Here is a 27,829-nt window from a genome sequence, read left to right on the forward strand (position 1 = left end):
TTATTTATTTATTTACTTCTTATAAGGAAACATGTTTCATAATCCTTTGCATTAAATTAATGTTTGATTACTATGCTTGTGCATAAGTTCTTTAGTTTTCTTGATAATTCTATTACTATTTTTTCACACAACAATTTCTGTGATAGTTTATAAAGGTCTCCTTTAGAAAAATGTAATATTTCAATTAGTATTTGTTGAGTGGAAGAATGAGTAAACACCCGTCATCAGACAACAGATATGAAATAGATATACAGTCTGCCCTTTCTATCTATTGACTCTAAATCCAAGGGAAAAAAATCCAGAAAGTTCCAAAAAGGAAAAATTGAGTTTACCTGGCACCAAGCGCTATGCTGAACCGATAAAAATGAAGTGAAGTGTAGGATTTATTCTATAATATTTCAAATATGAGAGGATGTGCATACGTTATTTGCAAATATTGTGCCATGTTGCATGAGAGATTTGGACATCCTTGGATTCTGGTATCGACAGAACCAACATCTCCTCATCCCACCCCCATACCAAGAGATGACTGTGCTGACCATCTGTGGTAGATTACCATATGTAGGAATAATGAAAGGCAAAGGCACTTCACCAGAACTATGTAACTAAAATTGCTGCCAAGGTGTAATTTACCGCATACAGTATATTTAACAGTTTCACTCTAGGTATGTCCTTGTTAACTATTTTTGCTGGTTTTGTATCTTACTTGTTACCATTGTGGATTGTTGTTGATACATTTGTAGATTGTTGTTATTAGGTGCTCTCGAGTTGATTACAACTTACATCAACCCTATAAACCATGGCTGTGAACCTTACCCTATGCTGAGCCAACCTCATCACCTTTGACACACCTGACTCCATTGCCACAGTCACTGTGCCAATCCATCTCATCCAGGGTCTTCCTCCTGTGTGCTGACCCTCCACCTTCCAAGCATAGTGTCCTTCTCCAAACACTGGCCCCTTCCTAACAACATACCCAAAGTATGTGAGATGGAGTTTCAAAATCCTTTCCTCTAAGAAGTAGCCTGATTTCACCCTCCTCAGGACAGACCTTTTGTTTGTTCTCTTGGTGGTCCATGGTATGTTCAATACTATTCTGCAGCACCACAACTCAAAGGCATCGATTCTTCTTCTGTCATCATTATTCATTATCCAATTCTCAGATGCATAGGAAACAATTGAGAAGACCATTGCCTGAATCAGGCACACCCTAATCTCTAAACTGACATAATTCATTGCTCTTTAGTACTCAGAAGAGGTTCATGAGAGTGTACTTTCCTAATGCTGTCTTTTCATTTCCTGACTGCTGGTGCCAATGTTGTTGATTGTGGATCAAAGCAAGATGAAATTGTTAACAACTTCAATCTTTTCTCTATCTATCATGATGCTGCCTGTTGGCTCAGTGATGAAGATCTTTGTTTTCTTGATGTTGATATGCAATTTACATTGAAGGCTGCAGTCCTTGGTCTTCTACAGGAAGTGCTTCAAGTCCTCCTTAGTTTCAGCAAGCAAGATTGTATCATTTGCATAATGCAATTGATGAGTCTTCCTCCAATCCTGGTGCTACATTCTTCTTCATAAAGTCTTGCCTCTCAAATGATTTGTCAGCATATAGATTAAAAAGGTAAATAAAGGATACATCCCTGATGCACTTCTTTCTTGATATTGAACCAGGCAGTGTTCCTTTGCTCTGTTCAGACAACTAGCTTCCTGGTCTAGGTGTGTTTCATGTGAGCACCATCAAGTGTTCTGGGATTCCCATTCTTCTCAGTGTCAGCCACAATTTACTGTGATCCATACAGTCAAATGCCTAAACATAGGCAATGAAACACAGACATCTTTCTGGTGCTATCACTGACATCAGCAATGATGTCCCTAATGACAGTCTTTTCTAACCCTAGCTTGTTTTTCTAGCAGTTCTCTGTCAATGTACTGTTCTAGTCCTTTCTGGATAATCTTCAGCAAGATTTTGCTTGCATGTGATATTTTTCGATAATGTCTGCATTCTGTTAGATCACCTTTTTTTGAAATGGGAATAAATATGGATCTCTTACAGTCAGTTGATCAGGTAGCTCTCCTCTTGATTTCTTGACACAACCTGGTGAGCACGTCCAGGGCTGCATGTTTGTTGAAATATGTCAGTTAGTATTCCATGAATTCCTAGGGTCTATTTTTTGTCAATTCCTTCAGAGCTTCTTGAACTTCCTTTTTTATTACCACTGGTTATTGATCATATGCTGCTTCCTAAAATGTTTCTGTGTCAGTCAATTCTTTTTGGTAAAGAGATTCTATGTATTCCTTTCATCTTCTTTTGATACTTCCTGAATCATTCTATATTCCACTCATGACATCTTTAAGTATTGCAATTCAAGACTTGAATTTGTTCTTCAGTTCCTTCAACTTGAGAAATGCTGAGCAAGTTCTTCTCTTTTGATTTTCTAACTCCAGTTACTTTGAATATTCTGATATAATAATACTTTGCTTTGTCTTTATCATCTACCCTTTGAAATCTTCTGCTCAACTCTTCAACTTCCTCATTTCTTCCCTTTATTTTGGCTTCTCAGCATTCTAATGCAATATTCAAAATCTCTTCCAACATCCACCATGGTCTTTTCTTCCTCCTTTGTCTTTGTAGCAACCCTTTACTTTCTTCATGGATGATATCCTTATTATCACCTCACAGCTCATCTGGTCTTTGCTCATTAGTGTTCAGGGCCTTAAACTTGTTCTTGAGAGAGTTTTTAAATTCAAGTGGGAGAAACTCAAGGTCTTATTTTTGTTTCTATTGGATTTGTTTTCATTTCCTTTAGCTTCAATTTGAACTTGCACATGAGTAGTTGTCTGTTCCACAGTCAGTACCTAGCCTAATTTTCACAGCTGATTTTGAGCTTCTCCAGCAATTCATTCTTTTGTAATCCAGGCACCAATTATTAATATATCTTGGTTGCACATTTGGTCGATTTCAGACTGCAAAGGTTGGTAGAAAATTTCTATTTCTTCCTCTTTGCTTTTAGTTGTTGATACATGTATTCGAACAATAGTATGGTATTAACAGGTTTTTTTTATTTTGGGATAGTATCCTGTCACTCACAATATTGCACTTCAGAATGGATTTAGAAATGGCTCATTTTTACTATGAATGCAACTGCATTTTTTTCTTCCCTTTTTCATTCCCAGTTAGTAGATCATAGTAGTCTGATTCAAAGAGACCTATGCCAATTCATCTCTACTTGCTAACGCCTAGTATGTCAATATTTATACATTCCATTTCATTTTTAACCATGTCCAATTTTTCTACATTTGTAAATCATGCATTTTAAATTATTACTGATATTTACAACTATTCCTCCTTATTTTTTGTGTGTGTCTTCTAATATGTGGGCTCAACTTCTGGTGCTATATCTAATAGTCTCCATTGTTCACACGATTTTTCAAGGCTTGTTATTTCAGAAGCAGATGGTCAATCCTTCTTCCTAGTCTGTCTTAATCTGGGAGCTCCACTTTAGTACAGCATCTGACAGACAAGCTTTGTACCCAAAAGAACAGATGATAAACAAGCAAACATTTACATATCTAAGCTATTAAGAGGAGCAACATGCAAAGATACTTCTCCAATACAAAACCTGACAAGTAAATTATACCCTTAAGAATAAACTATAAGGACAAGCAAATATAATGGTGCAGGTAGATATGCCTCTAAATATTTACCTTTTTCCACTTCATTACTTAATGTATCTAAAAATATTTCTAAATGTCTACTCTTTCCAGAACCCAAAGCTGAAATAGTAAGAGATGGTCCGTATTATCAAGGAGTTTGTAGACTACTAGTTAAAATGTAATATGGAAACAAACAACTAAAGCAGAACTGCTTTGCTGTTATTGTTTTTGTTATGTGCCATCAAGTCTATTTGTGAATCCTAACAACCCTATGCACAATAGTTCTGAATCCTCTCCTATCCTGAGCCACTCTCACTGCCTCTGACATACTTATGCTCATTTACTGTGTCAATCCATCTCTTCCAATGTTTTCCATTCTTCTGCTGTCCCTCCATCACTCCAAACATAATATCCTTCTCCAAGGAATGGCCCCTCCTGGCAACATGCTCAAAGTAGACTTTATTATACTCTTTTTATAATAAACACTAGTTTGAATAAAGATAATTACTTGGGCTTGATCTCATAGTAAATCAAATGATGGCTCCTACCTTTTATTCAAGTACACCTTCTTGTATGTTGTTGTTGTTGTTATGTGCCATCGAGTCGTTTGCGACTCATAGCGACCCTATGCACAACAGCCCTAAACCCTGCTCTGTCCTGCGCCAACCGCACTGCCTCTGACACACCCATCCTGATTACCCCAGTCACTGAATCAATCCATCTCATAGAGGGTCTTCCCCTCCTGCGCCGTCCCTCCACCCTCCCAAGCATGATGTCCCTCTCCAAGGACCCATCCCTCCTGGCAACATGTCCAAAGTATGTCAGACAAAGCCCCAGAATCCTTGCCTCCAAGGAGTAGCTTGGTTTAATCCTCTCCAAGATGAATCTGTTTGTTTTCCTGGCAGTCCGTGGTACATTCAGTACTCTTCTCCAGCACCACAGCTCAAAGGCATCAACTCTCCTTCTGTCCTCTCTAGTCATTGTCCAACTCTCTGATGCATAACAAGCGATTGCAAAGACCATGGCCTGTATCAGGCATACCTTGGTCTCCAGAGAGACACTGTTGCTCTTGAGTACTTTAGAGAGGTCCCTAACAGCAGACTTTCCCATCACGATACGCTTTTTGATTTCCTGACTACTGGTGCCAAGAGTGTTGACTGTGGAGTCGAACAAACTGAAGCTGTGAACAATCTCAATCTCTTCACCATCCATCCTGATGCTGCCAATCGGTCCAGTGGTGAGAATCTTTGTCTTCTTGACATTGAGCCTCAGTCCATACTGAAGGCTGCAGTCCTTGACCCTTCGCAGCAAGTGCATGAGGTCCTCCTCAGTTTCAGCAAGCAGGGTTGTGTCATCTGCGTAACGCAGATTGTTAATAGATCTTCCACCAATCCTGATGTCACAATTCTCCTCATAGAGCCCAGCCTCTTGGATACTCTGCTCTGCATACATGTTAAAAAGGTATGGAGACAGGATGCATCCCTGGCATACACCCTTCCCAATTTTGAACCATGCAGTGTTACCCTGCTCTGTTCTGACTACTGCCTCATGGTCCAAGTATAGGTTTCGCATTAGCACAATTAAATGTTCTGGGATTCCCATTCTTCTCAGAGTCAGCCACAGTTTGTTATGATCCACACAGTCAAATGCCTTTGCATAATCAATGAAACACAGATAGACATTCTTCTGGTATTCTCTGCTTTCAGCCAAGATCCATCTAATATCAGCAACAATATCCCTAGTACCACGATCCCTTCTAAGCCCAGCCTGGACTTCCGGCAATTCTCTGCTGATGTGCTGTTCTAATCGTTTTTGGATAATCTTCAGTAGAATCTTGCTTGCATGTGAAATCAATGACACTGTTCTGTAGTTTCCACACTCAGTTGGGTCACCTTTCTTTGGAATGTTGTATAGCATAGATATTCTACAGACCAACTATACATTTATCATACTTTGTGTATTAAATCATGCTTTTATGAGTATTAATTTTAATTTCTAAAGTACTTTATTTTCCTGATGAAATTATATCATTATTGTAAAATAACTTGCTGAAAGTAAGGAGGACTTGAAACACTTGCAGAAAATCAAACACTGCAGCCTTCAATATGGATTGCATCTCACATATAAGAAAATAAAAATTCTCACCACTGAACCAGTGGGCAACATCACAGATTGAAACTGTCAACCACTTCATCTTACTGGGATCCATAATCAATATGCTTGATACTAGCAGTTAGGAGATCAGGAGATTTATTGCACTGGGAAAGTCTACAGTCAGGGACCTCTCCAAATTTTTAAGAAGTAATGGTGTTAGTTTGAGGACTAAGGTGCACCTGATTCAGACCATGCTCTTTCTAATTATGTGCTATGCTGCTGAGACCTAGACAATGACGAAGGATGACAGAAGACTCGATGCCTTTGAACTGTGATCTTGGAGAAGAGTACTGAATATCCCATGTACTGCCAAAAGAACAGATATATCTTGAAGAAGATGTAGCCAGAGTGCTCCTTGGAGGCAAGAATTTATCTCATATACTTTAGGCATGTTGCTAGGAAATATTCCTTAGAGAAGGACAATATGCTTGGAAAGGCAAGGGGATGCTGAAAGAGAGAAAAACCTTAAGCCAGGTGGATTGGCACAGTGACTACAGCAATAGACTTGGATATGTCAGAGATTGTGAGGTTGGCACAGGATAGAACAAGTTTCAGATTTGTTGTTCATAAGGTCACCTTGAGTCGTATTCAACTCAATGGTACCTAACAACAATAACATGTCATAGTAAGAACTATGAAAAATAACTCTTATTTGACTTAATTTTTTTAAAAAAATAACTTTGAAATAGGATGAGTTTTATCATGGCGATCCCATAGTATGAAGCTCAGTGACAGCAATCTTATTTAAATTCATTTTCTGGTTCTTGTCCTTAATTCTACCAAGAAGCTAAACAGATTTCATTCAAGATCAGTTTGAAAATTTATAAGATAAATGGATTCATTCTCTTCATTTCTTCGAATTTGTTAGTTCTCCAATATTCTCATTTCAGTAATGGCAGCATTACTCACAAAATCCCTAATGAAACTCACCTTAGTATATTTTTTGCCTTTACCCTCCATGTCCAATGGGTCACTAAGTCTTCTCAATTATTTCCTTTAAAGTCCAGTGTTTGTCTCTATTTTCATTAAGCCAAAATAAAAATCAAGCCAGTTGCTGTTGAAATAGTTCTAACCCATGGCAAATCCATGCATATCAGAGTAAAATGGCCCTATAGGATTGTCAATTGTTGAATTCACTTTTTCAGAAGTTGATCATCAGGACTTGGACCACTAGCCTTTTTTTTTCCACAACAAGTATGTTAACTATTGGCACATCCAGGAACTCCCCATTTACACTGTTAGAGTGAAGTACTGTCATTTTGGCTCCAATTCATCTCAACTCTATGTACAACAGAATGAAGCCCTGCCTGATACTGTGGGGTCCTCATAATCTCTCTGTTCTTTTTGTGTCATTGAGTCAGAACCAACACAGGTTTTCAAAGGGAATAAGTCATACAAGAGGAGACTGCCCATCCTTTTGCTGAGGAATTGGTGAATTGAAACCTCATGCCTTTGTGATTGCAGTACAGTTTCTTACTACTAGGCTACCAGAGTCCCTTTCTGCACTTAAATAATGCCATAGTTTCAGTCACTGTATCAATCCGTCTGACTGAGGACTTCTTTTTCACTGTCCGTCTTCTTTATGGTGTTTTTCTTCATGGGCTGACCATTTATACTCACTTAGCTTATTTCCAGGATATCAGTTTAAAGACACCAAATCCAAGTTGGAAATAGGAGTGGCATCTACTTCCTAAACAACATGGCTCTGGAAACTCTATGAACTTTGATAAATGACGATAGTTATAGAAAGGCTTCAGGCTTTTTGTTCGTAGGGTCTCTATGAGTTTGTGCTTGACTCGACGGCAATCAACAACAACAAAAACAATCCAAGCCATGGTCTCTTCACTTACTTCTTAAGCATTTTGAAGATGGAAAACTAATAAGTATGACAGAAGTAGAATTGATGCCTTTGGATTGTGGTGTTGGAGAAGAATATTGACTATCTCACAGACTACCAAAAGAACAAACAAATCTATCTTGGAGAAAGTGTAACCAGGGAGCTCCTTAGAGGCAAGGATGAAACTTCATCTCACGTACTTCAGGCATATTGTCAGGAAGGAACAGTTCTTCGAAAGACATCATGCTGGGAATGGTGGAGTGTCAACAAAAGAAAGGAAAACCTTCCACAAGATGACAGTAATTGTGACAATAGGCTCGAGCGTATCAGAGATGGTGAAGATGGAATGGGAAAAGACAAGGTTCAGAGTTTCTGTGAATTATAGTCAACTTGATGGTACTTAAGAGCAACAGTTATTTCTTCTCCCACATATTTTTTGGTAATAAAGGTTTGACAACTGGTTCCTTGCACATTGTGTTTTTATTGTATAATTATGTTATCTCAGCCACAGATGTTGTTAATCTTTTTCTTTTTTGCTAAGAACAGCAAAACTAGGTCAGAGGATTTGCCATATGAAGTAAGACGGGCTCAAGAAATAAATTATTTATTTGGTCCAAAAGATAGTGAAGATTCTTACGACATTATCTTTGACCTTCACAATACCACATCTAACATGGGGTGCACTCTTATTCTTGAAGATTCCAAGGATGACTTTTTAATTCAGATGTTTCATTATATTAAGGTAATTTTAATGTTATTCATTTATAAGTTAACATAGTGCCTGTACTTTTAAATTCATTAAAGATGTTGCATAAGTAGAAAAAGAGGGATCAGTAGGGAGTGCCCAGGAGATCTGCTCCATGGTAAGCTTGGGAGAGAAAGGGCAACCAGACTGTAGAGGGAGAAGGAGTAAAATAATAAATGAAATTCACAAACACTTACGGATTCATTATCTATAAATTATAAAACTTTTATTCAAACAACTGCCAAATCATGGTCTAGTCTAATTAATACCAAAGTTATTAAAAGTTTGTGGTGGGACTAGTTCAATTTAGGATGCTCATAAAATAGTTACTTGACTATTTTCTAATGATAGGCTCTGTTAGTGCTTCTTTTGCCCCATTTTACTCAGATACTCCCACACATATATGATCTAGCTAATCATTTTAAAGCCCAGAAATCTACAGAAAAAAAATTTAGTGAATCTGTGCCTGTCACTAGAAAAAAATTGCCAGTAAATAACAATGAATTGTTTGTTTCCTTAGTATAATGGCCATCTGTCCTCCCTGAGCGCCAGTATGACTTAGTGGGGCAAGTGTGTAGCCAAGAGGACCCGGGTTCTAATGCTGATTTCCTCACTCACTAATGTTGGAAAAAGACACTCAGCTCCAAAAAATCTTGTTTTCCTCATTTTATAAAGTTAGCACAATAACAACACTCCCATGACTGTTAAATACCATGAATGATGCCAAGTATTTCAAGCATCTAGCCCAATACCTAGCAGATTATAAAGGTTAGCTAGTATTCTTTCCCTTGAGTTTTTGACAGTAGTTAACTAGTTCTTGAAGGAAATGAAAATAAAGCTGTTTTTGTTAAACATTTGAAAGGATCATTCAATGCCTTAGTTGCCAGATGCAGAAAAGCAGCAAATTATCAAAACTGAAAGGTCTGGCTTGAATTCTCATTTAGACAAAGGGTGGTAAGGATGAGGGGAGGTCACTAAACATCTATAGAAAGCAGGACTACAGGGATAGACACAAAATTCTTTACAGAGATTAACACCAAGCTAAAAAGTAAATGTAACCAGTGATGAAAACAAAAACAAGGATCTCAATTTACAAGAAAAGTATATCTTATGTTCTTCAGCTACGGTTCTGGTTAACTGCTTCATGTACATTTTACCTAGAAATTTGTGTAATTTTGTGTTATGAGTAACTCATTTATACTATTTTAAAAGTATAATAATATCACTGAGGTTTAAAATTCATTTCATAAAGTGGGTTTATTAATCTTAGTTGATGAATCAAAACATATTGATGGAGTTTATAGCAGTGAAAATAAAAATATGATTTTTATATAGCAAGAATGATATTTTAAATTCTTTTCAGACATCTTTGGACCCATTACCTTGCTATGTTTATCTTATCGAGCATCCTTCTCTCAAATATGCAACCACTCGCTCTGTAGCCAAATATCCTGTTGGTAAGTATTATTTTCCATTGTCCTGACTGAACAAAGTATATCCTAGCTAAAATACTAAGAAAATTCTTTTTAGAAAATATTTATAATTACTTTGCATAGTATCTTTTAAGTAACAAGCAAAATTATACCAGGCAGGCAAGCAGTCTAACTATACTAAATTTCCTCCTAAATAAACTAAGTTTCACTGGACAATCATTTTGCTTCTTTTGCTATGAGTCTAGTAGAATTCTTCTCCTGCTGAAAGAAAAGTTCAAACGTCACCTCCTATAGAGTTTACCTGGCCCCACTCCAGAAAGAATCAATTACTCTACAATTCTTTAAACAGTGGAGCAGACCCCAGCCTTAGACGACACTTCAGACTGAAGGGAATATGATATACAATGGTCCCCAAACTCCTGCTTGATTTCTTTCCTGCTACACAGTAATCTGTATTATCATAGAGTTCTCTGGCCTACCCTTTCTACAGCCTAATAAAGTGTTAATTGAAATTTCCAGTTAAAACATATGAATGATTATTAATCACAATTTCAATCACATATTTCACATCAATATATACAAATATTCTCTATCATAAAGTATAACTATATAGAAAATATTAGTCCTCTTTTGTAACTAACTGCCTCTGAAAATCCACCAGAGAGTCAGCTATGAGTCAGTTCGATTCGATGGTCCACCACAACAACAACAGCTTTGATAGTCCATGGTAGGTGGGTCGATGTCCCAAAGTGAGAAAGAATTCTCAAAAATGAAGATAGCAGCAAACTAACGGGTTTATTCACTCTCCAAGTAAGGAGAATCTGAGTATTAGGAGAAAATATCCCTGAAGGTAGAGTGGTTAGGGGGTTTATTATAAACACAAGGACTAGAGAAAAAGGAGGGTGATAGTTGGAAACAATGCGATCATTCTGTCCAAGTGTTCAACTTAGTGGGCCCTGAGGAATCTTGTAAGTAGCTTAGTGTTAGTAGGTGTTAGTGGTGACTTGAAACCTTTGATGAGTTAACGTTTTCTTTGGAAGGAGGAAGTTGTGTGATAGTTGAGTTTTTTGGTAGTTTTCCACCTGAGAGCAGAAAGCTTGAAAACATTCTTTTTTTATTATTATTATTTTTACATGTACCGTCAAATCAGATCTGACTGGTACAGGAGGAAATTGCCCCCTCCTTCTCCAGCAGAGCATCTGGTGGATTTGAACCGCGTACCTCTGGGATTGCAGTGCAGCGTCTTGCCACTAGGCCACCAGAGCTCCCTGAAAACATTCTTAATATCAGGAACATTGATTAGCTTTTTCAGTACATTAATACATTCATGAGCTTACTAAAAGTGCTCAGGTTTGGCTGAATCAGAAGTGCAGTTAATCTGCTTCTCAAAATGTTTCTAGTCCCCTAGGACTCTGATCTTTAGGTTCTCCTGGTTCCTTTCTGGCTCACTCTTTGTCAAGGACTGTAAAATAGCTGATACTTTCACCAGTATGTTACAAATTAACAAATTAGTTTGCCACTGTTTTGTGGACACTGGTAGATAACACAAGACTACTATATCAGAGATAAGTAATAGATTATTAACAACAGTAGTAACAAAGTGTCATTTTTGTACTTTTTCCAAGCCCCAGTCCCCAGGGTGTGTGAAAAGGACTAGGTAACAAACACCCTTGCACACCAGTGGTTGTATCACAAGGGTGAAGACAGCTAAGAAACTTGGAGTCTTCTATATCCGGCCCTAGGCGCACCTGCCCTTTGCTTCCAGGAAAACCCCCTCTCTATCTTCCAAGATCATTGTCTTTACAAATAGCCTTGAGAAGGAGAGAGTAATAACTGAAGGCATCAGTGTGCAAATGGTTTGAACAGAAGAGAAAGAACTTGATAAATGGTCTAGAGAAAGAGTAATTTTATAGCTGTAAGGATGGATGTTTGACAGTGACAAATGGTAGCCCTGATATACAAACATAGTTCTACTGTGATAATAAGAAATGAATACATATTTTAACATAAATTTGAAACATTTGCTTTATGGTGTCAGGATGGATTGTTATGTTAAGGGAGAAATGTTGTTTCAGGATGGAATAGATTGTTATGTTTACTCAAATCCACGGCTCATTTAGTTTCTTTTTCTATGCCAAAATAGCTATTTGCAACAAATCTCTTTTTGACTACTTACTATTTTGTCAACATAAATTTGATTGCTGTCTTAACTATATTATGTTTTTAAAATACATTGGCAATGCCAAATAATTCTTTTAAAACAACAATATTTTGTTACTCTAACACAGCTCGGATTTTTCTTCCATGTTCTCTCCCAGTCTTTATTCATTATGACATAATGTGTACGTATATTCCAATTTATATGTTAACTAACATTTTGTTTTAAATAGATTCCATGTTGCTACAGGGTCTATATTTAGATCTTCATCTAGCCAAATGCTTGGTTTTTTCTAATTTATACTTAGGTATAGAAGTTGGTCCACAACCTCAAGGGGTTCTGAGAGCTGATATTTTGGATCAAATGAGAAAAATTATTAAACATGCTCTTGATTTTATAAATCATTTCAATGAAGGTAAGTGGTAAATCAGGATTTCTCCTCAACTGTTAGTTCATATATCTAAATGTAAAAATGGACCAGAAAAGGGACCCTCTGAACACTGAAATAGGAGTTAGAACCCAGGTCAAATTTGTATTCCCTTCAGTTATGTCTCAATGGCCAGAAGAGACACCTTCAAGAAAGGAAGCTATCGCACAATGCTCACCAAATCAAGTCTTTATATTCCTTATAATCTGAATTTTATAAACCAAGAAAAACTAAGACGTGCAAATTTCTAGCAAGTATTTTAAAAGATGCTGAACAACAATTATAAAAAGGGATGTACGAATGAATGGAAATCCACAATCTCTGTAAATGTTCATTGAAATTAAAAATAATTTTTAAAAAAAGATGTACAAGTGCAATTAAAACTATTTTCCCACATTGCCCCCCAAAACAATCCCACTCCCATCAACTCACTGGGTTTCTGAGGCTATAAATTCTTTGTAGGAGGAAACCATCCATCTTTCTAACACAGAGTCGAGGACTCAAAGGGCCAATCCTCAGATTAATAGCCCAACACGACAAAATGCACTATGCTGCCAAGGCTCCTTTACACTGAGAAAATATTAAAATCTAATATTATTAAGGTCAGTGATGATGTAGGCAAACAGGACAGATTTCTTCTACGATGGTAGAAACATGAAGTGCTATAGACACTTTGCTTGCTGTGAGCTATTGAGTGGTTCTGACTCATAACAACCCTATGTGGAGAGGATAGAACTGCTCCCCAGGGTTTTCCAGACAGTAAATCATGAGATCACCATGCCTCATCTGTTGCAAAGCAGCAGTTCAAACTGCCAACATTTTCATTGGCAGCAGAGTGCTTACCCGTTGTGCCACCAGGGTTCCTTAAAAACGTTTTAGAGAGTAATTTTGCGTAGTATTCACTCTTTTAATGCACAAATCCTAGAATCCAGCAGTTCCACATTGCAGAGAAACACAAACACAACCATTGTGTTACGTGCAAGCATGGTTGTTTTAGGATTGTTTTTAAGAGAAAGGACAATGGGAACGATCTCAGCATCCATCAACCAGGAAACACCCAGATAAATAAACATGAAACAATCTTCAAAACTACTTAGGGCCTTTTCTCCTTTATCTCCTTTCAAGCAGGAAGGTCAGTCCCACTGGGGATGTAACTTTCTAATAAATCTATCATTACTATTTACCCTAAAAAAAAAAAAAAAAGAAAATCTATTACTAATTGAAAGAAATTCATGTACAAAACAAAATATGTATTTGTTTTTAAATACTAGTAATAACATTTTAAAAATAATTACTAGGACACATGTATATATAGTTTGTTAATACATATACAAAGTTTTGGAAAAAATACTTCAAGGTTATAACAGTGATTACTAGGAAAAAGAGGAACAAACCAGTCTAATTTTGTTTTCTTTATTTTTATAAAAGAATACATTTGTATATTGTTTAATTAAGAAATCATTGTACACACAAAAAACAGTTTGATTATACTAATAAAGAGAACTCTGAAAAGAAACTCAAGGAAACACTGTTGTTGTTATATGCTGTCGAGTCACCTGAAACTCACAGTGACCCTACATATAACAGCTCTGAAGCCTGCCCTGCCCTGAGCCAGTCTCACTAGCACAAATTCATCTCATCTGGGGCCTTCGTCTCCTGAGCTGTCCCTCCACCCTTCTGATCATGATGTCCTTCGCCAAGGACTGGTCGCTCCTGGACATATGCCCAAAGTATATGAGACAGAACCTCAAAGTCTTATCCTCCAAGGAGAAACTTGACTTCACTCTCTCCAAGACAGACCTATTTGTTTTCTTGGCAGTCCATGGTATGTTCAAGACTCTTCTCCAGCACCCACAACTCAAAGGCATCAATTCCTCTTCTGCCATCCTTAGTCACTGTCCAGTTGTCTGATGCATAGCAAGTAATTGTGAAGACCATGGCCTGGATCAGGCACACCTTAGTCTCTAGAGGGACATCATTGCTTCTCAGTACTCTGGAGTGGTCCCTGACAGCAGATTTACCTAATGCAATTCATCTTTTGATTTCCTGACTGTTGTTGCCAAGAGTATTGATTGTGGAGCTGAGTAAGCTGTAATTTTTAACAACCTTCAATCCATATTGAAGACTACCATCCTTGAATAGCCTAAAAGGATAAAATAATTGGGAATAAATTAAACCAAGGATGTGAACGATTAATACAAGCAAAATTATAAAACACAGCTGTAGAAACCTAAAAGAGATATACAACATGGGAAATCTTCCCATATGCTCATAGATTAAAAGGCTGGGCATTGGGAAAATTGTAATACTACCAAACTGATCTATAGATACAATGCAATCTTGATGCAAATTCCATTAACATTCTTAAGTGATATAAAAAAACTAACCTCCAAATTTGTTGAAACGGCTTCAAAGAGCTAAAACGATATTGAAGGAAAACAAAGAGATACCACGCTTGTTGACCACATAGCCATAGTTATCAAAATAGCTTGGTGCTGGTTTCAGGACAGACACATAAACCAACATAAAGAAAGAAAAACCGGAAATAAAGCCACTCATCTAAGGACAGCTGGTCTTCCACAAAGGGTCAGAGACCATGCTGCGACAAAGAGATGGTATCCTTAATAAATGTTGCTGCTGAAATTGGATAACTGAAGAAAAATGAAACAGAACTCATACTTCATACTGTACACAAAAGCTGTCAAAGTGGATCAAAGACCTAAATGTCAAAATTAAAACTGTAAAGTTCCTAGAAGATAAGATTGTTGTTAAGTGTGTCAGCTTGGCTTGACTAAGAGTGACCCTTTGCACAACAAAAAGAAGCTGCCTGATCCTTTACTGTCCTCATAATTGCCACTAAAACCCTTTGTTGTGGTCACTCTGTCAATTCATCTCACTCAAGGTCTCCCTCTCTCTCACTGACCCTCCACATTTCCAAGAGTGATGTCCTTTTCTAGAGACTGGCCCCTCCTGACAACATGCTCAATGTCTGTGAGGTGAAATCCTGCCATCCTCGCCTCTCAGGAGCACGCGGGCCGCACCTCTTCTGAGACCCATTTCTTTGCTCTTTCAGCACTCCTTGACAACTTCATTATTTTCTCCATTTATCATAATATTGATTATTGGTCCAGTTGTGAATATTTTCGTTTTCTTTAGGTTGAAGTTCACAGTACTTGACCTTCTTCAATAAGTACTTCACGTTGTCTTCACTTTCAGCAAGGAAAGTCATGTTCTCTGTGTACTGAAGGCTGTTGGTGACTCTTCCTCCAATCATGATGCCATATTCTTCTTCATATAGTCTACCTTCTCAGATTATTTACTCAGCATACAGATTGAATAAAAAACCTCTGACATCAAGTCAGAACCGATTCATAGCTGATCCTCAATGGGTTTTCAGAGCCTGTCAATTGCATGGGAAGAGATGTCCCACTTTTTTTTCACGAGCAGCTGTTGGATTCAAACCACTTGCCTCTGCGTTGACAGCACAACTCCTTACACACTCAGTCACCAGAGTTCCCTACAGGTTGAACAGGCATAGTGAAAGGGTACAACCTTAACAAACATTTTTCCTGGTTCTAAGCCATCCAGTATTTCCCTCTGCTGTTCAGAAGACTGTTTCTTGGTCTATGTACAAGTTCTACATGTACATAACTAAATATTCTGTAGTTCCCATTCTTAATGCTTCCCATGATTTATTATAACCCACACAGTCAAGTGTCTTTGCACAGTGGACGTGTGCAAATAAAATTCAAACTCCTAAAAAATAAAAGACCTACGAGATTGATAGTTGGAGGTTTTTAAGTAGAAATACCCAAGATTATATCCTTCTATACCATTTAAACAAAGAATTAAAACAGAGTCTGAAGGTTATCTTTCAGTCAAATGATAGATTGGCTTATAAACAGTATTATCCATGAATAATGTATTCACTTGAACAATCAACTATATGAGACTAAACTGTCCATACTTAGCCAAAAGCAGAGATGAGAAGCCAAGAAGGGGAAGGGAAGCTAAATAAAGAAAAGCAGAACAGAACATGCAGAATGGAAAAATGAGAATGATGGTACATTATCGAAATTTTATCCAATGGGAACCTATTTTTCTATGTAAGCTTTCACCTGCAAAATAATGTTGTTGTTGTTGTTGTCATTATGTGCCATCAAGTTGCCTGAGACTCACAGTGACTCTATGTATAATAGCTCTGAAGCCTTCCCTGTCCTGAGCCAGTCTCATTAACTCCGACACATCTACCCTCATTGCCCTAGTTACTGTAGCAATTCATCTCATCCAGAGGCTTCCTCTCTTGAAAAAACATAATACATTATTATTTTTAAAAAACTCATGATGAAGATTCTTTCTAATTATAATTGAGCTGTGGGAATTAAAATCTCTGAGGAATGTGAAGAAGAATAATTTATGCATTTCCCCGCCAGACTCTTGCTGGATTTGGGAGTACATTCAATTTAGTACAGGATTGTTCCTCAATTGCATATGTGAACAAGCTGAGAGAAAATAATTTGTTGGATTACACTTACTCCCCATGTTTAAAAAATAACTACTTAGCCCCAAAAAAAAATCCCTTCAACTTTATATGAAGCACTTTATCTTCTAAAGTTCAGTTGCATAACTCAAGAGGTAGAGAAATTTGGTTTAATAGTAAAAATAAAAAACACAACTGAAGAAGAACAAAAAAATTCTAAATAATCAAGGTGACACTATGGAAATTATTGGTCCAACACACTGACTTAAAAATTGTTATTGAGTCATTCCAGTGGCAGAGTTATGTCAATGTCTGTGAGAAACTCAGCCTCATACTGTATACTGCAATCATGGGAATTTTGTCTGTGTTTGGTGATTCTTTCATTCCAAAGTCATAGCAACTAAAAATTAACTTTCTACCACCTCCATCTCAGAATCAGTTCTAAACTTTCTAGTGGGACTCATGTTGGAAAGATCACATTATATTCTGATTAAGCATTTTGACTAGTATTTAGCTGAACAAAAATGTGCTAAGAAACTGTGTGCTCTTATGAAGTCACAAGACTGAGCAGAGAAATGTAGTTTTCATGTCATATCACACAGCTTCCTAATACAGAGTAGGAAATAACAGATCTAGGACACACCACCACCACCACCACCACTTCTGCTTCAACCAGGGCAGGTTTTATTATCTGCTTTAGTGTTCTTCCATGTAATATTCATTTAAGAAAAGTATTCTTCAATTCAAACATTTCAAACCACTATTCATTTAGAAGGGAGCTCTGATTCCATAGGACATTGTGCAATGATTTTCTGGTGTTTCAAATCCACCAGCTTCTTGTAAGCAAACCGATATAAAGGAGGGGAGGAATCTATCAGTCCCTACAGAAAAGGAGGATGGGTACTCTCCTTCATGCAGTCCCCCCAAAACCCTGGAGGGTCAGTTATGAGTTAGTTCCAACTTGACAGAAATCCATTTGAGCTGAAGTTGAGTATTACTTTGAAGGCTTGGTTGACCGCCTAATTTGTTGGGGTTTTAACTCAGCATCATTACTCAAAGAGCATTAACAAACATAAGATAGCCTGCTGGAGATACATCTCCAGAGATTTGCAGGAGGAATCTATGCTTGACTCTGTGTTACTCAAAATTCTTGCCAGTAACCTGAATAAAAATAGATATTAATTGATTATCCAAGTGACAGTTGGCAGAACACTAGGAGGAAAATATTGTGGTTAAAATGGTGGATCCAAAATATTCTGAGAATTGTTTGTTAACAATTGTCTAAATGTTTAAAGTTAAATATGCCAAGATAATGTTCAACTCTTGCATTTTTTTAAAAAAAATCTCAAAGGAGATGGTCTTCTCGACCTTGGGTAAATTCTGCAGAACTGTAAATAAATTTTAAACTTTAATTTCAGAAGGGGTGTTTATCAAGTAGAGCTGAAGCTTAAGAGAGTTGTGAACAGCGATTGACTTGAAAAGAATAAAAGTCATCTCTAAGATATACATAGACCTTCACCGTTCACGAAGTACCTTCATATACCTCCCCATTTACTGACCGTATATGAATAATGCTTGATAGGGTTGAGGGTATTTGAATTGGCAAAAGGATGGCTTAAGGGCAATTTTATTTCAGACTTTTTATAAAACACCAGAAATGTTTTCTAGAAAATCTATTAGTCGTATTTCCTGTGTCCCAGAAGTTAAAAAAGTATTCATGGGATAAAATTCCCTAGAGGCACAAGATGCCAGTTTACAAAAGTGATCAACAATGGAATGAACCACACTTTGTGAGGTTTTTTCAAGCAGTGTAAGAAGATCAATTGGCCAGGATTATATGGATATTAATCAAGTATTAAGATTAATCAAGAAAAATAGAAAAATTCCTCCCCTGCCAATTTTCAGTCTCAGAAACCCAATGGATGGTCAACTATGAGTCAGTTCTTACTTTGCAGCAATGAAAGAGAGAGGCCCAGACCAGCAGAACTATCTACGCAACCCATAGGATCTTGAGCTAAATTAAAGAGTGGCAAAATTAAGCCACTAAAATCCTAAATCTACCTCCAGCTCCAAGGCAGAGATATGGACAGTCTCTTCTCATGGGATTTACAGCCCCAGAAATTCAATGGAGGGTCAACCATGAGGTGCTTAGGATTTGACAGCAATGATTCAGTGATGAAGTCCTAAAGCAAGATGTAAAAAGTCCTTCAGCAAAAACTAGCTGAAGGTATTGAGGAATATCGTCATTCAAGCTAACAGCTTTCTGCTTTAAGGGTCAAGGGTTGGGACCATAAAACACTAGGCCTCATGGTGGTCAAAGTTCAACTTATTTTCTCAGTAACTACCTGATATAAAAGGAAACTGCTCTTTTTCCAAATTTCTTAATGTCACATTTAGTGTTGTTACATCTTTCAAAGTCAGGCTCCTCTGCTGGCAGACTACCTACATCCCAAGATCTCACTGCTCAGGAAGAGTCCAGGTGTTTGAGGTACTTAAGAAAGTTAAGCACTCTCCCAAAATCCACTGGAAAGTCAGCTGTGAGTCAGTTCCAACTTCATGGCAATGTGAGTGAGGAGAGTTTAAAGAGAAATAGCACTATGCTGGTGTCACTTAACTTACTGGAAATCCTCCTGAAATTGCACAAAGAATATCAAAGAATATCAAAACTGAGGGGGCCTTCCTAGATAAGGTAATCTAAAACCTTCCTTGACAGATAAAGTGAGCATCAAGAAGTTAGGCATCCTGTTCAAGATCATACAGATAGGAGCGTAGAATTCAATAGTCCCTATACCCAGTCCTGCGCTCTTTATCCCACCCTGCCATTTTAAATTCTGGTTTTGTATTTCTGTCTATACACATATCTGTTGACAGTTACCCATAGAATTTATTTGGCACCTTTTGGCTCAGTATTATTTTTAAACATCCCTAATTAAATGTTGCATGTTGGGGGGGGAGGGGCACGGAGGAAAGGGGCAGTTTATGCTTTTTAAAGTACAAACTTTCTTTTTCAGAACTTTTTTAAACTGCTATTCCCCCCCCCATAGGAAAAGAATTTCCTTCCTGTGCAATTGAGGTGTATAAAATAATAGAGAAAGTTGATTATCCCAGGAATGAAAGTGGAGAAATTACTGCTTTTATCCATCCTAATTTACAGGTAATATTTGCAATTTCTTTAAGATACTGTATAAATCTTTACCGTTTATAAAGCATTGGACTGTCCTCATTGCTCTTGTATACCATCAAGTTGTAACCAACCTATAGCTGACCCTCCAGAGGGTTCTATCTCATGCAGAGCAGTTGGTGGATTCAAACCACATGCCTTTGGGTTGGCAATACAATTCATTACCACTGAGCCACCAGAGCTCCCTACATACTTACAGTAGCTCATTTAATATTGTGGTGTTTTCAGACTGTCACGTATTCAGACCTTCACTCGATAAATATTTATTGAGAATATCCTCTTGGAGACACAGCAATGAGAGTGATTTGTATTTTTACGGAACTTATAACTTACATATGCTAAAGGCTAAGCGTTGACTATACCATGGACTGCTAGGAGAACAAACAGGTTTGTCCTGAAGAAGGTGAAGCTGGAATGCTCCTTGGAGTCAAGGATTCTGAAGCTTCGTCTGACATACTTTGGGCATGTTGCAAGGAGGGACTGGTCCTTGGAGAGGGACATCATGTTTGGGAGAGTGGAGGGGCAGCGAAGGAGAGGAAGATCTTCAATGAGATGGATCGATTCTGTGACTGGTGTGGTGGGAATGAGTGCATTTGAGATGGCTAGGTTGGCACAGGATAGAACAGCGTTTAGAGCTCTTGTACATAGGGTCACTATGAGTCGCAAACAACACAATGGCACATAACAACAACAACAACAAGCTATAGTATAGAGAGGAAGATAACAAAGACATGGGGGAGAGCAAATAAGCAAACAAGACCTCTCACAGAAGGAGAAATCCTTGTTGTTTGTTATGTCATCAGGTTGACTTTGACTCTTAGTTACCCTATGAACAATGACTCTGAAGCTTACTTACCCTTTTCTGAGACAACCTCATCATCTCTGACACACCAGACCCCCATCACCACAGTCACTGTATCAATCCATCTCATCCAGGGTCTTCCTATCCTGTGCTGACCTTCTACCTTTCCAAGCATTATGTCTTTCTGTGAGGACTGATCCCTTCTGGCAACATACTAGAAGTATATAATACAGAGTGTCAAAATCCTTGCCTTCAGTGAGCAGGTTGGTTTTACCCTCTCTAGGACAGACACATTTATTCTCTTGGTGCATGGTGTGTTCAATACTCTTTTCCAGTACCACGAGTCAAAGGCTTCGATTTTTCTTCCGTCATCTTTAGTCACTGTCCAGCTCTCAGATGCATAGCAAGCAATTAAGAAGACGAAGTCCTGGTTTAGGTATACCTTAGTCTCTAGACTGATATCATTGCTCTTTAGCACTCTGGAGAAGTCCCTGACAGCACACTTTCCCAACTCATCTTTTGACTAGTGGTGGCAAGAATGTTGACTGTGGATATGAGCAAGATGAAATTGTTAACATCCTCGATTTTTTTCTCCATCTATCATGATACTGCCAATTGGCTCAGTGATGAGGATATGTGTTTTCTTGATGTTGAGCTTCAATCAGTACTGAAGGCTGCAGTCCTTGCCCAAAGAATTAGCTAATATTTCTTGGAGAGAGTGCAGCCAGAATATTTTTTTGAGGCAAGGATGATGAGGCTTCTCCTCACAAACATCGGGCATGATACTAAGAGGGGCTACTCCTTGGAGAGGGCCACAATCCCTGGAAAGGCAGAGGGTTGGTGAAGGAGAGGAGAACCTTCGACCAGGTGGATTGACACGGTGATTGCCACCATGGACTCTCATATGTCAGGAAGCGTGAGAATGGCACAAGGTAGGTCAAGGTTTAGATCTGTTGTTCATAGGGTCACTATGAGTCATATTCCTCAGTGTCACTTAGCAATGACAACAGTCCTTGACCTTCTGCAGCAAATGCTTCAAGTCCTCCCGAATTTCAACAAGCAAGGTGGTATCATGTACAAAATGCAGATTGTTGATAAGTCTTCCTCTAATCCTAATGCCACACACTTCTTCATAAAGTCGAGTTTTCCAGCTTATCTGTTCCACATATAGATTGAAAAGGATTGGAGAAAAGATGCATCCCTTACACATTCCTTTCTTGATTTTGAGTTATGCAGTGTTTCCTTACTCTGTTCAGACAACAGCTTCCTGGTCTAAGTACAGGTTGGTTTTGCATGACTACAATTAAGTGTTCTGGGATTCCCATTCTTCTCAACATGGGCCACAATTTGTTGTGATTCACACAGACAAAAATGCCTTTACATCATTGATAAGACACAAATAGACATCCTTCTGATACTTTCTGCTGTCAGCAAAGATCCATCTGACATCAGCAATGATATTGCTAGAACCACAGCCTACTTGTATTTCTGGCAGTTTTCTGTTGATATACTGTTCCAGCCATTTTTTTGGATAATCTTCAGGAAGATTTTGCTTACATGTGATATTGTTCAATGATTTCCACACTCCAGGATAATTACATAATATCTATTTATTCTAAGAAAACTTCAAGTTGAGAAGGTATATCTTTCCCACAATGGTGGACTCAAAATGAGTGTTCTCTGAAGTTTGATCAGATTATTATTAACTCCCCATTTATCTCCCAGAATAAGATAAAATAAAAATAAATAAATCAAGACTTTTTTTCCTGCCATCATTCACTGATTCCCCTTATCTATTCCTCAATTACTATCACTTTTTTAGTTTGATTACCTCATTTCTTATTGACATGGTGAAAGAAGAAAAAAAGCCTTGTCTTTGGGGAGGGTACAGAAAATTCAGGTCTGAGAAAATCAAAAGAAAGGAGGAGGAAAGATTCTAAGAAGCTAAAATATACTTCATATTTCTCAATGTCACAATCTCATTTCTTTTTATTATATCTTATAGACACTCTGCCAGTTGTCCTGATTTGCACCAGCAGCAGTCTGGAGAGGAGTGTTAGTACTATTATAAGCCATTACCAAGCATATTGTTACTAAATGGGAATTATAATACTTCCATCCATCCTTTACCATTCCAACAGACTCCACAGTACACCTTTAGTGTCTATTCTTTCCACCTGAGACCATTACTCCTTAAATTTACCAATCTTCATGAAGATTTAGGTCACAGACTGCTCCTCTTGTAGACACTGTCATTCATCATATCCTCACCATCCAATGACCTTAGGGTGAACAGTGCTGCCTATTCAAAAACACATGGTTCAAATCCACCAGCTGCTTCCTGGAGAAAAATGACCAAACTCCTCCTATGCAATTTACAGACTGACAATCCTCTAGAGAGTCAACCATGCATCAATTTGACTTGACAGCATACAGCAACAACAACATACTTGTTGCAGTTCCCATACACAAGAGTAAAAGCTGATGTAGCCAAAGAGGAAGACATTAAAGTTGAGAATCACTTTCTGGAGAAGTGTTTATAATTGGATTACATTTCAAGAATAGCTATCCAGAGACTTAGAAAAAAGTCATGAGAGCTTCTTCAGCTCTGCCTATTAGACTATTGCCTTATAAGCAAGTCATTTCCTTGTACAAAATATATGCCAAGTTCAATGTAAGAAGACAAATTTGACCATGGCACAATCCTCAAGGAGATTAAAATCTGCATACTGACAAGTCAAAATAGGCCTAGGAAGTTAATAATGTCTTGCTCAACAAGGCAGACTGGTAGGACAAGACTACATTGTGACTTAGTGGAATCCAGGTGAAGTCCTGAAGAAGTGATCTTCGGTAATATCCTAGACGGTAATAATATTGAAGGAGATAGAGAAGGGGGGAATAATAGTGTAAGAAGCAGGCCAATCTGACAATACCATTTAGCAGGTTACAACATTTGGGAATTTTTTTTTTTCGTTTTTTTATTTCTTAAAGCTAGCAAAAATATTCTGGGCTACATCTGTTTGTTGAAAACACCTCAATTGGTATTCCATGAATTAATGAAGGATTATTTTTTTTTGGCAATGCCTTCCGGGTAACATGAACTTCTTCCTTAATCACCATTGGTTCTTAATCATGTGGTACTTACTGAAATGGTTGCATGTTAAGCAAACCTTTTTAAAAAATAATTTTATTTTATATTGGTTTGCTTACAAAGTTCATATACATTGTGTTTAACACTATTCTTCATTCACATTGTGTTTCATACAATCATTCCCAAGCATTATGTTTCATAAAATTAATCACCATTGGACTATGCCCATCATTACCTTGTCTTTTCAGGTCTCCTCTGGATCTTTCCTATTTCCTTCACCTCTTCCATTCACCCACTAAATTATGCAAACTTGTGATTTCACCCCTCTCCACACTCACCCCTCCATACCCACCTCTTCTTTCCTTGGGTCCCCATACATGTTTTACTAGTTATCCTTCTAATTTTACAGTAATAGTCTTATGTAGTATTTGTCCTTATGAGATTGAGTTAGTTTGCTCAGCATAATTCTCTCCAGTCTCTAGCAATTCTTTTTGAAAGAACAACTCTGTATATTCCTTCCATCTTCTTTTAATGCTTCTTACATCATTAAGTATTATGCCCATAGAATCCTTCAGTACTAAAACTTAAAGCTTGAATTTGTTCTTCAGTTCTTTCCGTTTAAGAAATTTCCAGTGTCCTTCCTTTTTGGTTTTCTAGCACCAGTTCTTTGCACATTTTATTATATTTTACTTTGTATTTTTGAGCTGCCCTTTGAAATCTTCTGTTCATTCCTCTTACTTAAGCATATCTTCCCTTTGTTTTGGCTTATGTTCTAGTGCAAATTTCAGTCTACCCTGACAACCACCCATTTTGGCTTCTCTTTCTTTCCTGTCTTTGTAATGACTTTTTGTTTTCATCATTAATGATATACCTGATGTCATGCAACAATTTATCTGGTCATCCGTTATTAAGGTTCAGTACACCATATCTATTCTTGAGATTTTTAAAAAAATTCAGGTGCAGTAAACTCAAGGTCATATTTTCACTCTCATAGCTTGATATAATTTCCTTCAACTTCAGTTTGAACTTAGATGTGAGTAATTAATGATTATTCACAGTCAGGCCATAGCCTTGTTTTGACTCTTGATGTTGAACTTCTCCATCAACTCTTTCCACAGATATAGGCAATCTGATTTCTGTGTAGTCCATTGATGTAACTGAGGTGTTTCAACAAACAGATGCAGCCTTAAACATGCTCACTAGTCTATGCCAAGAAATACGGAAGACAACACCTGATCAACTGATTGGAAGAACTCCATATTTGTTCACATTCCCAAAAAAGTTGATCCAGGCGAGCTCTGGTGGCCTAGTGGCAGGAAACTGCACAGCAATCCCTGAGGTGCGCGGTTCAAATCCACCAGATGCTTTGCTGAAGAAGGAGGAACAATCGCCTCCTGTACCAGTCAGATCCAATTTGATGGTACACACATAAAATAAATAAATAAAATTATAAAAAAAAAGTTGATCCAACAGAGTATAGAAATTATTGAACATTATGATATTACATGTAAGTAAAATATTGCTAGAGATTATTTTTAAATGCCTGGAATAGTACATCCACAGAGAACTACCAGAAATTCAACCTGGATTCAGCAAAGACTGTGGAACAAGAAATATCATTACTGATGTCAGAAGGATATTGGCTAAAAGCAGAGAATACTAGAGAGATGTTTTCTTCTGTTATATTGACTATGCCAAGACATTTGACTGTGTGTATCATAATAAATTATGGATAACTTTGAGAAGAATAGGAATTCCAAAACACTTAGTTGTGCTCTTATGAAACTATAGACCAAAAATCTGTTGTCCAACCAGGATAAACAAACACTTCATGTTTTAAAATAAGTGTTCTACATCAAGGTTCTACACTTTCTACATACTTGTTAAATCTGTATGCTGAGCAAATAATTAAGAATCTGCTGTTAGGGACCTCTCCAAAGCACTGAAGAGCAATGGTGTCTCGCTGGAGACTAAGGTGCATCTGATACAGGCCATGGTCTTTGCAATCACTTATTATGTATCAGAGAGTTGGACAATAACTAAGGAGGATAGAAGGAGAATTGATGCCTTTGAGCCGTGGTGCTAGAGAAGAGTATTGAATGTACCATGAACTGCTAAGAAAACAAACAGGTTCTTCGTGGAGAGGGTTAAACCAGGCAACTCCTTGGAGTCAAGGATTCTGAGGCTTCATCTGATATACTTTGGATATGTTGTAAGGAGGGACATGTCCTTGGAGAAGGACATCATGCTTGGGAGGGTGGAGGGACAGCACAGGAGAGGAAGGCCCTCTATGAAGTGGATTGATTCAGTGACTGGGGTAATTGGGATGGGAGTGTCAGATACAGTGTGATTGCCACAGGACACAGCAAAGTATAGGGCTGTTATAAATAGGGTCGCTGTGAGTTACAAGTGACTTGATGGCACAGAACAACAACAACACTGCATAAAGAAGAATGTAACATTAAGAGTGAAGAAAGACTCATCAACTAATCGCATTACATAGATGTCACACTTTGCTTGCAGAAACTGAAGGATTGAAGCATTTAGTGCAGAAGATAAAAAAACCTACAGCCTTAAATAAGAATTACATATCAACATCAAGAAGACAAAAATCCTCACCATTAGACTAATAGGTGACATCATGATAGATGGAGAAAAGACTGAAGTTGTCAATGATTTCGTTTTACTTGAATTCACAATCAACACCAATAGTAGCAGCAATCAAGACATAAAAAGACCAATTACATTGGGAAAACCTGCTGTTGAGGCCCTCTCCAAACTTCTGAAGAGCAAAGATGTCAATTTAAAGACTAGAGTGTATCTAATGCAAGCCATAGTATCTGCTTCCTACGCATCTGAATATTGGACAATGAATAAGGATGACCAAAAAAATTTATGCCTTTGAATTGTGTTGTTGGAGGAAAGTACCAAATATTCCATGTACTGTCAAAAGAACAAACAATCTGTCTCAGAAGAAGTGCAACCAGGGTGCTCCTTAGAGGCAAGGATGAAAATCCATCTCACAAACCTCAGGCATATCGTCAGGAGGGAGCAGTCCTTGGAGACAGACATTATTCTGGGAAAGGTAGAGGTTAGGTAAAAGAGAGGAGGACTCTCAACAAGAGGGATGGAGACCATGGCTGTAACAATGGGCTCAAGTATTTCAGAGATGGTTAGGATGATGCAGGATCAGGTTTCTGATCTATTGTTCATGTTGTTGTTAAGGGCCGTCGAGTCGCCTGCGACTCATAGCGACCCTATGTACAACAGCCCTAAACTCTGCTCTGTCCTGTGCCAATTGCACTGTCTCTGACACTTCCATCCCGATTAACCCAGTCACTGAATCAATCCACCTCATAGAGGGCTTTCCCCTCTTGTGCTGTCCCTCCACCCTCCCAAGCATGATGTCCTTCTCCAAGGACCTGTCCCTTCTTACAACATCTCCAAAGTATGTCAGACGAAGCCTCAGAATCCTTGCCTCCAACCTATTGTTCATAGGGTTGCTATTTGTAGTAGACTCAAAGGCACATAACAATGACAACATTTCTCAAGAAATTTCCATTTCATCAAATCACCCATATGCCTCTCAACACATCTCCCTGCAGCTTAAAGTTTCATAGATGTTTGTGAATTTAAGGAACAAGGCTCCTAGCTGGAGAGACCAGACTCCTAAGGTAAACTATAAGCTCCTCCACAAGGACTTGTTGAGAACCAACGCAAAGGTCCTGAGAATGGAGCAAACTTGAAATGTGTCACTGAAGAGGGATCAATTCATACACAGTTGACCCTCTAGTGGATTTTCAGAGGCTGTAAATCAAGGTTGAAACTGCCAGCCTTTGAGTTGGCAGTGCAACTCTTTACCAC

General features: G+C 37.9%; 1 protein-coding gene across 1 annotated transcript in view; it reads left to right on the forward strand.

Annotated features, from left to right (window-relative positions):
* ASPA (aspartoacylase) overlaps positions 1–27,829 on the forward strand; it is a 33,357-nt gene that overhangs the window by 4,024 nt on the left and 1,504 nt on the right. The window contains exons 3-6 of the mRNA XM_006899743.1: positions 8,195–8,390; positions 9,757–9,850; positions 12,292–12,399; positions 19,936–20,045. Coding sequence (XP_006899805.1) covers positions 8,195–8,390; positions 9,757–9,850; positions 12,292–12,399; positions 19,936–20,045 — 508 coding nt within the window. The remainder of the gene's footprint in view (positions 1–8,194; positions 8,391–9,756; positions 9,851–12,291; positions 12,400–19,935; positions 20,046–27,829) is intronic.

Source organism: Elephantulus edwardii, unplaced genomic scaffold, assembly GCF_000299155.1.
Source record: "Elephantulus edwardii isolate Elephantulus edwardi_28Jun2011 unplaced genomic scaffold, EleEdw1.0 scaffold00267, whole genome shotgun sequence".
NCBI classification, from domain to species: Eukaryota; Metazoa; Chordata; class Mammalia; order Macroscelidea; family Macroscelididae; genus Elephantulus; species Elephantulus edwardii.